At 30.9% G+C, this 13452-nt stretch overlaps 2 protein-coding genes across 2 annotated transcripts; both read right to left on the bottom strand.

Moving 5' to 3' along the window:
• LOC109352140 (glyceraldehyde-3-phosphate dehydrogenase B, chloroplastic) lies at positions 678 to 5269 on the bottom strand. The gene is made up of 9 exons (XM_019593984.1): positions 5130 to 5269; positions 4525 to 4638; positions 3751 to 3912; positions 3473 to 3640; positions 3165 to 3325; positions 2806 to 2867; positions 2666 to 2715; positions 1627 to 2033; positions 678 to 984 (listed from the first exon to the last, which is right to left on the bottom strand). The coding sequence occupies exons 1-9, from the start codon at positions 5226 to 5228 to the stop codon at positions 849 to 851; spliced, it is 1359 nt and encodes a 452-aa protein (XP_019449529.1). The 5' UTR covers positions 5229 to 5269; the 3' UTR covers positions 678 to 848.
• Positions 7428 to 9997, bottom strand: LOC109352141 (cell division control protein 2 homolog D-like). Its single transcript, XM_019593985.1, has 7 exons — positions 9714 to 9997; positions 9479 to 9620; positions 9146 to 9207; positions 8765 to 8876; positions 8400 to 8493; positions 7824 to 8032; positions 7428 to 7726 (listed from the first exon to the last, which is right to left on the bottom strand). The coding sequence occupies exons 1-7, from the start codon at positions 9950 to 9952 to the stop codon at positions 7634 to 7636; spliced, it is 951 nt and encodes a 316-aa protein (XP_019449530.1). The 5' UTR covers positions 9953 to 9997; the 3' UTR covers positions 7428 to 7633.

Consider the following 13452-nt stretch of genomic DNA (forward strand, 5'->3'; position numbering starts at 1 on the left):
ATTTTTGTTTTCTTCAAAATTTGGAATATATATCAATAAATAAAAAATAAATATTTTACTGGGTGTGGACCCACGTTCTTTTAGGGCATATTATTTAGCATTAATGTGCATCAATTATTATTAGCATCATGGATTGGATACTATTTATGTACGGTTCAACTAAATTAGTATCTCCTCATAGTCACATACTAGTTCAATTAATGATCTCACTTGTACTTATAAAATTTTATTATAAATATTTATCAATTGCTTATATATATTCAATATATTATTTATTAGACATTTATATTAATATTTTTTTAAACTGACAATAATAATTAAAAATAAATAATGAATGATAGATTTATTGTATATAGATTTCTTAAGTACATTTTTTTCCTCTATAACATTTGTCCTTGTAATTTACTTATACATATCCCGTAGAGAATGAGCTCCATGAATATAAATACAAGTGTAACTATCAACAAGGTGTTGATTATATGGTGTAAAACTATGCGCTAGATTCTTATCACTAAAATATTAAATGTTTAATTCATAAGAACAATATTTATTGGTAATATCAGTCACACACTCCTAAATGAGTTAGTTTCTTACAGACAAAAAAAAAGGGTGATGAAATACATTACTAAAAAAATCAAAGTGAAACTATTATGGACAAGTCATAATATTGAGGAAATTTTTATAATAATAAGAACATTAAATTCAAGTGACACATTTGAACTTGGAAATGAATAAAATGGTTTGGTCTTAACCTTGTGTTAACAAAAGTCTGATGAAAAACCTCATCCTCTATTAGATACATACAATACAGCTATAGAAAATGAAAATGAAGTATGATATGGTGCTTCTTAAGCTTCATAAACTTTGCATTCTTCAGCAGCTGGGTTTGTCTTGCAGAAATCTTCCAATGCATCTCCACTTCCCACTGTAGGGGAACCTGGCCACTTACTTGCCACTAAATGTGCCAAATCCACCACTCTTTGGCTGCAATCATCAATAATGTAGCACTCAATAACATGAACCATTGGAAGTTTGAAGGACACATAATTCATCACTAGATAACCCAATTACAAGTACTATTTGGTACATTGTTACTATAAAGTTTTTTTACACTATCAACTTATAATATTTGTGGGTTTTGAGAGAATTATTGTGACACTCAAACATTTATAATAATATGATAACACTTATTAGGATGACAATATAAAAATCTTTTACATGAACAAACATGACAATTAAACTCATGACACCACTCTTTATTGAGAATTTGAACTGTACAGGTTATGTTTAATCTTACAAAATTTTTAGGACAGACTTAAAAAGGAAATGCATGTGGTTACACATCTTTTAAAAGCACCTATCCTCACATTAGGCATAGTGTGGCAAACTACAACAACAACCAAGTTTTTATCTCATTAATTGGGGCCGGCTAGATGGATCAAACAACGACAAAATGTTTTATCATAAATCATATAGTGCAACAAACTATAATCAAATATTCAAATATAGTAAATATTGCATGATGTAAGATAAAATGTGCATAAATATTAATCATTAACCTTACTTTAACAAAAAAGTGAGGGACAAGTATGGAGAAACTTAATTATATGTGGAGAGTGGCCTAACCTGTAACCCCATTCATTGTCATACCAAGCAACAACCTTCACCATATCATCTCCCACCACCATAGTGAGGGAAGAATCAATTGTGGAAGAAACATCAGTTAAGCGAAAGTCGACAGAGACAAGTGGAATATCACATACATCCAATACACCTTTTAATGGACCCTCAGCTGCTTTCCTGAAAGCTGCATTGACATCTTCAGCTGAGATACCCTTCTTTGCAACATTCACAACAAGGTCAACAACAGAAACATTCGGTGTAGGCACACGGAGCGCGATTCCGTTAAGCTTTCCTTTCAGCTGAGGCAGCACTAGAGACACGGCTTTCGCTGCTCCGGTGCTTGTGGGGACTATGTTCAATGCTGCAGCTCTAGCCCTTCTCAAGTCCCTGTGTGAAGCATCTAAAAGCCTCTGCATAAGGATAATGTTAGCTATAACTTGTTGCCATTTTCTTATGTACGTTTTGTTGATGATATGGTAAATGTTGTTTAGACATACTTGATCATGCAAAACTTAAATTTGGAGTAAACCATCAAATTATGTGAAAATTTTGGTGGCTTCGAACATTAGTACTTGAGAAATAAACAAACAAAAAACTATACTACAGCTCATAAGAAGCCACAAATGTTCATTACATTAGTCCTCAAGAGAATAAGATAAGACATCTTGTTATATCCTATTCTATGTGTTCACCAAATGCTACCTTGGTTTCATTTCGGCCATGGTGGTGTTTCAATTTCCAAGAGATTAATGTGTCTCTTGCCAAATTAAACTAGTATTAAGTTCCAACATATGGCTATCCCGATAAAGGTTGTGTGGCCAAAGTTGTACCCACCGGCATATCTAGGACTCAAGGACATGAGGTGCAAATTGTTGTGAATGGTCTAAAATTTATCATGATAGAACCAAGGGAGTGACATGAGTACAATTTTATATAATTATGAGTGCAAGAAATATTAACTATGAGGGTAATATATACAATTTTTTCAGGGTGTGCGGCGGCGCACACAGTGACCAACAAGTGGCTCCGCCACTGATTTTACCTGATCTCCTGTGTAGGAGTGAGTGGTTGTCATGGTTCCCTTCACAATGCCTGCAAATATAATATACAACAAAGATAAGAGTAAGCTTCAGCATGGAGTGTCCCTCTTAAATATTAATCACTGTTTAAGAGAGTGCTTACCAAACTCTTCATCCAAGATCTTCACAAAGGGAGCAAGACAGTTTGTGGTGCAAGAAGCATTGCTGGACATTACATAGGAAAAAAGAAATTCAACCACTTGAGTCTACAGGTATGGACTTGTGTATTTAACTATTGAGAAAATGATGTACGAGTTTTTTACACTGTCACTGCATCATCGACTATTCATATTTAATTATCATTGACTCTTCAAAAAAAGTAATCGAAATGATGAATGATGGATGTTGTAGTGACTGTGTAAATCTTTACATCGAAAGTGTATACACTCTTAATTATTTATACATATCAACTATATAATCAGTCTAACACACAACATAGTCTCAATTGTGAGTGCCACAAACCTTATAATGTTAGCAACTTCATGGTCATAGTCCTGTTCATTTACTCCAACAACATAAGTTGGAATATCAGCACCCTTTGCAGGAGCTGTGATAATAACTTTCTTGGCACCTGCTTGGATGTGTTTCCCAGCACCAGGGCCATCCACAAACACCCCTGTTCCCTGCACATCAAAACCAAACCAATGCATATTGATGAGTTTATAGTTGTACACTTATCTAGGTATAAAGATAGCATTTTCATTCTCTAGTGAATAATGTTTGCAATAATAGTATTAGTTAATATTAGTCAGGACTAAAGAGTTAGTTACCTCAATAACAATGTCAATTCCAAGTTCAGCCCAAGGAAGCTTAAGAGGGTCCCTGCTTGAGACAACCTTGATGGGTTTACCATCAACTGTAATGGTCTCATTATTTAGTATTTTTACATCTGCTTTGAATGTTCCCAACGTTGAATCATATTTCAGCAGGTGTGAAGCCTGTATATGTAAAACAGCATATACCATTCAATTCAGTGAGTCTGAAAACAATTCATTTGTGTTGTACTAGGTACTAACAATTACAATAACAAACTCATTAGAAACTTTACATTTTTGACACCGCCGCTGTCGTTGACGACAATAACTTCCAAGGGAGAGTCTTTTCTGCCATGCCAACACCGGAGGAAGTTTCTACCAATGCGTCCAAAACCATTGATTGCTACCTTCAATTTTGCCACTGTTTCTCCCCTCACAGCAACTGATCCCACGGTCTGATTTCAATTTGCAGATTAAAAAGTGCACTTATTTAGCTTCATTATCATAGTCCCAGACTTACAGTTATACAAGACTATAGTATTTCAATTCTTCATAGTTTCTTAGACTTACAGTTATACAAGATTATAGTATTTCAAGTTTTCATAGTTTCTTAGCTAATATGTTCATGATTCTAACCTACACTAGAGGGATAATAAAAGGGCACTTCGGTACATGAGACTCCCATTTAGTGAGATTTGGGGAGGGGGATAAGTATAGGCAACATTACTTCTATAATTATAAAAACTGTTTTCAGGATTTGAATTTATGATCTCATGGTCACTAAGCAACAACCTTACCATTGCACCATGATTACCTTACACTATAGGATGCTAATAAGAAACTCTTGTGTAAACGTGAAACATCTGTGTTGTACTTGGTACAAGCTAGGCCATTACATTGTTCATTATCATAAATTATGATAACTAATAGTTGATTAATTGTACTAATCATCACTAGGCTTAATGTATAAATTTAAGCATATATTATAGGATAATGCAAAAAAATTGTACTAATATAATACTCAAGGGATAAAACTCATTGAATCACATGATAGATAAAAACTGTACCTTGGGAGTGAGTTGAGCAGCTACAACATCAAAGAAGGAAGACTCTCTAGCATGATTAGCATATGTCACGCATGAACTGGACCTTAAACCAGAGAATTCTCCAACATCAATTCTCTGCATAATCAAAATTACATAAGACCCTTATAAGCTTACATAAACCACCCCATGCAAGCCATGCCACACTGTTGGGCCTGGTCATCTATGAAGCATGACATCCGTACGTGAATCGGATACGATACATATTCGATACGTCGATACACATATTCTTGAAAATGCATGATACGATACGTTTGGGATACAACATAAAAAATATGCCCATAAAATTCATATAACATAGTAAACATATAATCATTGTTATTTTTCTAAAATATAATTTCGACACGCTATGAGTATGTATCGACGAAGTATCAGATACGAAACGTGAAGGTTATTGAAGTGTCGATGCTTCATAGCTGGTTATGATACAACAACAACCGAGCATTTATCCCACTAGGTGGGATCGGCTACTTGGTCATCATACAACAACAACCGAGTTTTTATTCCACTAGGTGGGGATCGGCTAGCTAGTCATCATACATTTGCAATAAATAAAAAAATATTGTAACCTTTGAGGCACATTGGGTTGAGAAATAGTGAGAGGTCTTGGATGGAACCCTGCTATTTGTTGGGATCCTTGTAGAAGCTAGAGCTGCATGGGTAGCCATAGTTGCAACTAAAGATGTAGAGCAAGTACTTATGTTGTGTGAACATAATATATATACAATAATTTGAATTGTTTATTTTTCCTCCACTTGTTTGAAAATTATGGCTGGTGAGGAATGAGTGGTGAACATAATAGAAAAAAAACAAATAAGATAAGATGATGTTTGAATGTTGGTGTTGAATTTCATATTCTTAGCCACAGATTACTGACCCCTTATTATAAGTTTGAAGGATGCATCTTTGTTCATGTGATAATGTGTTTTAAAAAGAAGGAATTGAAGAAAAATAAATAATATCCCTACTAGGCTAGCTATATCCACATTTGGGAGATGTGGTGTATATTATAAGGTGGAGAAATACTTGTATACTTTTTTAGTTACCCACATTGTGCAGAATAAATCAACCAATGGTAATTGAATAATTTGCATAAAATTTGATCCATAATTAATTTGTTCAAGATTATAATATTTCAATTTTGATTGATTTAGGCTACACAACCATGATCTTAACGATCTATTATTGGAAAGAATTAGAAGAGTCAGTGACATTATTAAGATTTGTCCAGAATAATAAGTAACCATGAGGATGTGAAGAACAAGCCGCTGGGGAAAAGGATTAGAATTGTGAGTCATTCTACTTGTTGATGTAGAAAACATGGTTGAAAACAATTATCTTGTCCTTTTCATCTTCTATTAACGGTGGATGTTCTTACTCTTTGTGTCCGAAATATATTTTCCGTCTCACAACATTTATATTAATCATTTTTTATTAGTTAGAAAAGTGATATTTTTAAATTAAAATTTTAATAATTCAATTCTTTTTTTTTTTTGACTAATGAAGTTTTAAATTGTTCGTCTGGTTATTGAGGTGTATTGATATTGTTATGTTATCGAAAATATAGAGATTGGAAATATTTTTTAAACCTCATGCAATAGAATGTGGGGTGATGTTCTAATGTGACATATTAACTTAGTTTTTAATATATATGTGTGAAGTTTTTTATATTATTGGTATCATCATTAATTTGTATTAATTATAAAGAGTTCAAAATAATTAAGATATAGATAATGAATAATATATTAATATTATAAAAATGTTTATACCATGAATAAATACATATTAAATCCTTAACTTTATTATAATTTCAGTGTCATATTAAATTACAGGACGATGTTGTTATTGTAATTACAATATTACAACTATCATGATGCAGTCCTCAATTCTCAACACTGATAACATAAAAATTAAAAATGTCTGAATAGGTTTTTCTCACCATAAAGCAAGAAATGTAATATTTATTTATTAGGAGTATAAATATTTATACACAGTCAATATATCATTTATCCGTAACAGGTAAACCACCCTATTAGAGATCTTCATTATCTCTACTTTTTGTTATTTTCAATATTAATCTACAATATTAAATGTGTATAATTATAATATTGGGAGGTGCAATCTAGTTGGAATTTTGAACGGGTGGGGAAACATTAGCTCTTGCCAAGACAGGTACACATCATATTTAAAGTTTTATTGGTAGGATGAAAGATCATCTATCCCAAATAGTATCTCACTTTATATCTAAAATCAATCAGAATGCTCTATTTTATTATATTTTATTTTTATTTTATCCACGTGTTAATATATGATTGATTTGGAATAGAGTATACTGTTAGGAATAGGTGATCTCCATCAACTTAGTAGTTGGTGAGAATTGAAGCAGATAGAAAAGAGTATTGTATGTTATGTGGTTGGATGATGAATAATACTACGAATGCATTTGAACTCATTAACTTTAATTCAAATTAACTTCAAGAATGGTAGGATCTAGGGGTATTGTACGTAGTTTTATCCTCATTAAGGGAAGAGGATGTTTCCGTCTATATATTGTTGGTATGATTTAATTACATCTGATCCTTAAGGTGCTTTCTTTTCTGTACCCTCACACGGTGACTTTGCTACGTCACAAAAAGTAAAAGAGAATGCTAGATACATATCATTTCCATAATGTGTCTCTCACAACAGATTCTGCTTATGTGGTGCAGAATCAGAGTTTATGGAGTAGAAAACAATGTAGAGTGAGATATGTTTGTCAAAGTTGTGTTTAAACACCCTATATCGTAATTGGTTAACATTTCTTCTAAGAATAATGTGAACACATTACAGAATGAGTTATAACTTGTTAAAACACAGTAAGACTAGGTGTAACCAATGATGGTAACATTGAAGGATGGGTGCACAACCAAATTCCCTAGAAGGGGAATCATCCATAATATCTCCAGTATAAAAAATAAAATGGCAAAGGTTGTTGTTAATCACCATAAGACAGATTTTGATATGGGCTCGAGAAAAGCATAATAAATCCTTAAGAGTCATAAAATCCTAACACAGCCAAATTTAAAATAGTTCCTCAAAGATGGGTCTTGTCCAAGTCATCAAAGTAAGCATGTTCCATAGCTTTCTTTGCAGAAATTCGGCTTGCAGGCTCATATTTCAACATGTTCTGAAAACAAGAGAGAGAGTCAACAATAAATGTAGAAGCAAAACCAACACTATTTCAAGGGAGAGTTATAGCAGTGAAGGTCAACTAAGTAACTTACAGCTAGTAGATCGAGTCCGAGCTCATCCAATCCAGGAACAGCAGTTGACAGACTCTGAGGGTTCCACTGTGGGTACTCATGCCAGTTCATTAGTTTACTAACCCCAGGCCACATTGTTTCATTAGGAGTTCCCAAAAGCCTGAATATATTAAGGAGTTGTTGCAGCTCAGAATCACCGGGAAAGAGTGCTGTCTTCGTGACAAGTTCAGCTACAATTGAGACCCCATGAAATAAGTTTAAGAAGATTAAAACAAGTTGAGAATGTGATTTGAGCAATGAATTCAGATAACGTTTGGTGTCAATACAGTTTATGAACATAGTTTGCACATAAAACATTAGGGGTCTCGAAAAGCCGTTCAATTGAGAAAGTAATACTGCTCTATAAAAGTAGGAGATTAAAACATTAGCAAATTGAAGATATGATTTGAATAACTAATTCAAATAACTTCTTGTCAACCTATAGTTTACAAGTTTGTGTACATAAAACTACTTGGTGTGGAGGGTAATTATCTGTATCATTTGTTCAAATAAGAACACACTAAAAAAATTGGAAGCAAACAAGATAAGATAGTTTACCAAATATGCAGCCAACAGACCAGATATCCACGGCCATTGAGTAGTGTGTAGCTCCCAGAAGGACTTCAGGAGCTCTATACCAAAGGGTCAGTATCTGAAATTCAAATATAAACATGATATTACATGACTACAAACTAATTATGAATATATGTTGATGTCATACAATAAACAAAAATGTGATTTGAAAAATTATTTCTGACGTCTCACTTAACAGTTTATGACCTGTATTATAGGCATGCTTGCAGTATAAGGCAATCAGGTATAACATGAAATTGTACAAATTAGTTGTTCAGAATAATACTAGTCTAACGAGAACAGTACAAAACATAAAGGATAGGCCGTGTCTTATGCTATGATGATTATACCTCATGAGTGTATTTCTTAATTGGAACAGTAAATGCTCGAGCAAGTCCAAGATCAGCAATTTTAAGCATCATTGTTGTTCGGTCCATCAACAGATTGTGAGGCTTCAAGTCCCTTCACAAACCAATGCAACAATCTTTAGTACGTTACCAAGAGACATAGAAACAAAAGACGTAGCAAAGTGCATGAGGCTCCCAATTAGTGGGTACGTGGGGACTAAATGTAGGCAGTCTTAACACCATAAGCATAAGCGGAGAGACTATTTTCAGAATTTAAACCATTAACTTTACATAGCAACAATCTTACCATTGCATCAAACTCACCCCAGAGGGATAAAACAACAAAGAAATCAAAAAATTAATTAATGAAGGAAAGTTAAGTACCTGTGCAAGATTCCATGACCATGGCAGAAAGCAACACCCTTGCAAAGTTGATACATCAAGCTCTGTAGTAACCAAATACAAAATCAATTAAATCAAAAACCCAATCACCATACCCCGTAAAAATAAAATTAACACAACAACAACAATCAATCACACAGGCAGATAGAACGATCATAAGCTCATAACGTTCTATCCATCTATTATAAATTATGCTTAACAAAGCATCTCTTAGTATTTCTTAAAATTTTGGCTGTTTTTTCTTGACCATCATCTTCCTCTATAAATTGGTTTATTTAAAAATAAAATTAATAAATAAACAAAAATTAAATTTACTTTGACGGTTGCAGGTGGAATATTTTGTCCAGTTGCACGAAAAGATCGAATAAATTTCTTGAGATCCGTTTCCATGTACTCAAACACCAAATACAACACCGTCTTCCCTTCCTTATTCTGCCCTTGTTTTACATCCATCAACCTGAATCGCATTGCATACAATAAACAATTTATAGTGTTAATAACACATTTGATTAAAGTAATTGGATCAAAATCGAAACCCTAAATTAAATACCTGACAACATGTGGATCGCGTGAAAGCATGCGAAGAATTGAAACCTCGCGGAGAGTAGTGGGAGGAACACCTTCATCATCCTCGTGAAGACGAGTTTTCTTGAGAGCGACGATTTTGCCAGTGGCTTTTTCTCTTGCTCTGTAGACTTTTCCATAGGTTCCTTCTCCAACTTTCTCTAACTTCTCAAATGCTTCCTTCACTGATAACACTGTGGATTCTGCTCCTATTGATTTCTCCATTTCTCTTTCTCTCTCTTCTCTTTCTCGATCGTGAAGAAGAAGGGACTGAAAAAAATGAGAATTGGGTTAATGTCTATATAGTAATGGCGATTAGGTTGAAGTAACGGCTACTTGTTTTTTGAATTTCAAATCAACCGCTCCTTCCTCTTTTTACTTCTATCGGATTTTCAGTGTCATTCACCAAATATTGTAATAAGGAGTTGCCTTTGTAATAAAAATGGAAAAAAATTATTTTTATTTGAGTAAACTACACTGACACCCATGAGTTTTAGTGAAATTACACAAATTACCTCTCTATTTTCTACACTTACACAAACATCCCCTAGTTTTGTACTTTCATTACACTGACCACCCTTGTATAAGAAATAAGTGTAATCTTTTAAACAAAAAATGTGATAAATGCAATTAAGTTAAACAAAACATGATATATTATAGAGACAAGTCCAAATAATATACAAATCGATGTATCTTTATTATTTTTTGTTTAAATCACTCTTATAATGTAGTGTAACGAACCAAAAATAATAAATATATATTGATTTGTATATTATTTAGACTTGTCTACACAATATATCATGTTTTATTTAACTTAATTGCATTTATCACATTTTTTGCTTAAAAGATTACACTTATTTCTTATACATGGGTGATTAGTATAATGAAAGTATAAAATTAGGGGAGGTTTGTGTAGATGTAGAAAAGTGAGGGGTGGTTTATATAATTTCATTAAAACTCAGGGGGTGTGTAATTTACTCTTTTTATTTTCATTCACCAAGTTAGCTATTGATATTAAATACTACTAATATCTACATATCTACAGTACATTTGTATTATTTTGAAAGACAATAATAATTAAATATGAATAGTAGATAATATATTGATAATATATAAAATTTTATATTTTCAATACATATATTTTCTTCTCTTATATTAATTTATATGTATACTTCTATCATTTATATCTATATCTATATCTATACTATATATAAAGTCAAAACATCTTATAATTATCTAATATGGTGTAATTTCTTATTGCCTATTTTACCATTCTAATTAATTATTATTACAATATTTGTATACATAATAAAAAATATTAATAGTAGTTAGAGAAAGTTACATACCTAAAAATATCATATTATCATATGTAGTTTTTTAAAAGAATTACAATTCATTTTCATATTTCTTTTATCACAAAAAATATAATACAATTCTCTTAAATATTTAATACTAGGAAATAAGAATGCGGGTTGGCAGATACGAAGTGTCTGTCGCCACGCTACTATCTATCTAAAAAGACAAAGTATATTTTCCTATTTTATCTACTAGGGCAACCATGGGTAAGTTATGTTTTCCTATTTTATCTTTAATATTTTTAATTTCTACAAAAAAAATCATATGATCTTAAATAATAATAATAAAATAAAAAGAGAGAATAAAAATGACACCATAGTGCAACTACAAACACATTAATTGTAATTTGAAATCACTCATACAAAAAAGTTAGAAATTATAATAAAGACAAAAAAATTATAATACAAAGTACAATGACAAAAAAGGATTTTTCAATTTTTCAAAATGAAATATATAAAAATAATATACCTAATACCATAAAATAAGAAGATAGGACACACTAATAATATAATATATAAAGTCAAAACATGTGAGAACCATAAAAAAATGTTAGTTCTACTAGATCCACATGATGACTAAAAAGTCAATTGTTCAGTTCTTGAGATTGATACTTGTACACTCCAAAATGAGAAAGTTATTTACCCATTGAATAAGAGAATATTCAATACAAATGACATTATATATGTTTTTAATGACAAATCTCAATAATAGACGGTTCATTTTTCATAACAAAAATTATAATATCATATATACTCAAAATAAAAAATAAGATATAATTCTAAAAATAAAATATATAAAAAATAAATACTCAATATCAGAAAATAAGAATGTGAGTAGATAAACAAGGGTGATTCTAGATTGTAATAATTGGAAATAATTAATTATTATATTTGTATTTATTCCTTTTTTTCATTTTTGTTATCATTTTCCATTATTTTTCAATTTTTTATTATTATTTAAACATGTCTTTTGTAGATTCATCTGTTTTGAGCTGATGTTGATTTTTGTGATTAATTTTAGATGGAAAATATTAATGTAGAAAGAAATATTTAAAAGGAAAAAATACTTGGACTAAAATCACTACAACCAATATACATATATGACAATAAATGCGTTACATTCACGTGTTTTTTAAAGTATTTCGTCCTTTCATCGAATAATATTACACCCAAGACGAGAAAGAAAAACAAACGCCAACTCAAATAAAGGAATAAATAGTTAAAAATAGAGGAAATAAAATCAACTCCACCCATAATTATATAATTATAGTGGTCAAAAACATATTTAATCCTCTCTATAATATATTTAAAGATGTATACACAATATATCACTCATCATTTATTTGAATTACTCTTTTTAACAATCAACAATAATTAAAAATAAATGATAAATAATACAATAACAATATAAATTTTTTTTACATTGTCAATATATATATATACTTAACATAATATATACAAAGTATAATATTTATACAATGACAATGTAAAAAAACTAACACGATCAAACTATACATCTTTATATAGTGAATATAAATATTACACTATTTTATACCTAATTTACCTTTTAATAGAATATATGTGCTCCATTAAATTACAACCAAAGGAATTGAATGGTAAACCTTGCAATTAATCTTTATTATCGGATGAAACTATACCCATTCCCTTATCAAGAACCATCCTTTAGTTACTGAAGGTGAATATATTTAGTCTAAAAAATATACTACTTTATGTAATTAGTTCAAAAAATAATTAATTATTAATTTTTTAATTTAAATATATTTTTTTCACTAATAACAGTTAGGACTTAGGAGATAATATGTGATTTGAGTTACTTTTTTCAACCACAATTCCTCTTTTCTAACTTAATTTACTTTACTTTCTTATTCAGTCACTTAATTTTGGAGCTATTATTATGTTAGCAGCCCCTTCATTACTTTAAGCGTGTCTTATGTCTCTTCCTAATTGTGTCACCTTAAGAAGAAATTACACATATAGTTGAAGTACAAAACTACAAATGGAAACAAAGTTGAGAAGAAAGATTTAAAACCAAATTAAGAAAATAAAATAAGTTAAAGAAAAGGTGCCTATTGAATTTAATATTCACACATTTGTGTAAAAGAAATTATATACCCGCTACATTATCCATTATTTACATATTTATTAATTACTATATATTAAGAAACTACACTACTGTATGTTGAAATATTATATTCTTATTTGTCTAAAATAAAGTAATAAAAGAGTTAATTATAAGAATTTAAACAAGAACGAGGATTAATTGTCTCATTTTTCTATGTCATTGTGTTTCAGTCCAATAGAAAATTGATACATGCTTAAAAAGAAAAACAAAAGAAACACAAAATAACA

Source organism: Lupinus angustifolius, chromosome LG07 (assembly GCF_001865875.1).
Source record: "Lupinus angustifolius cultivar Tanjil chromosome LG07, LupAngTanjil_v1.0, whole genome shotgun sequence".
NCBI classification, from domain to species: domain Eukaryota; kingdom Viridiplantae; phylum Streptophyta; class Magnoliopsida; order Fabales; family Fabaceae; genus Lupinus; species Lupinus angustifolius.

Excerpts from the sequence above, each read along its gene's own strand:
- LOC109352140 (XM_019593984.1), bottom strand. The coding sequence starts at position 5,228 with ATGGCTACCCATGCAGCTCTAGCTTCTACAAGGATCCCAACAAATAGC. Across the intron at positions 3,913-4,524 it reads CTGCTCAACTCACTCCCAAG|ACCGTGGGATCAGTTGCTGT; the intron begins GTACAGTTTTTA and ends AATTGAAATCAG. Across the intron at positions 2,034-2,665 it reads ACTCCTACACAGGAGATCAG|AGGCTTTTAGATGCTTCACA; the intron begins GTAAAATCAGTG and ends ATCCTTATGCAG.
- LOC109352141 (XM_019593985.1), bottom strand. The coding sequence starts at position 9,952 with ATGGAGAAATCAATAGGAGCAGAATCCACAGTGTTATCAGTGAAGGAA. Across the intron at positions 8,877-9,145 it reads GGTCATGGAATCTTGCACAG|GGACTTGAAGCCTCACAATC; the intron begins GTACTTAACTTT and ends TGGTTTGTGAAG. Across the intron at positions 7,727-7,823 it reads TCGGACTCGATCTACTAGCT|AACATGTTGAAATATGAGCC; the intron begins GTAAGTTACTTA and ends TCTTGTTTTCAG.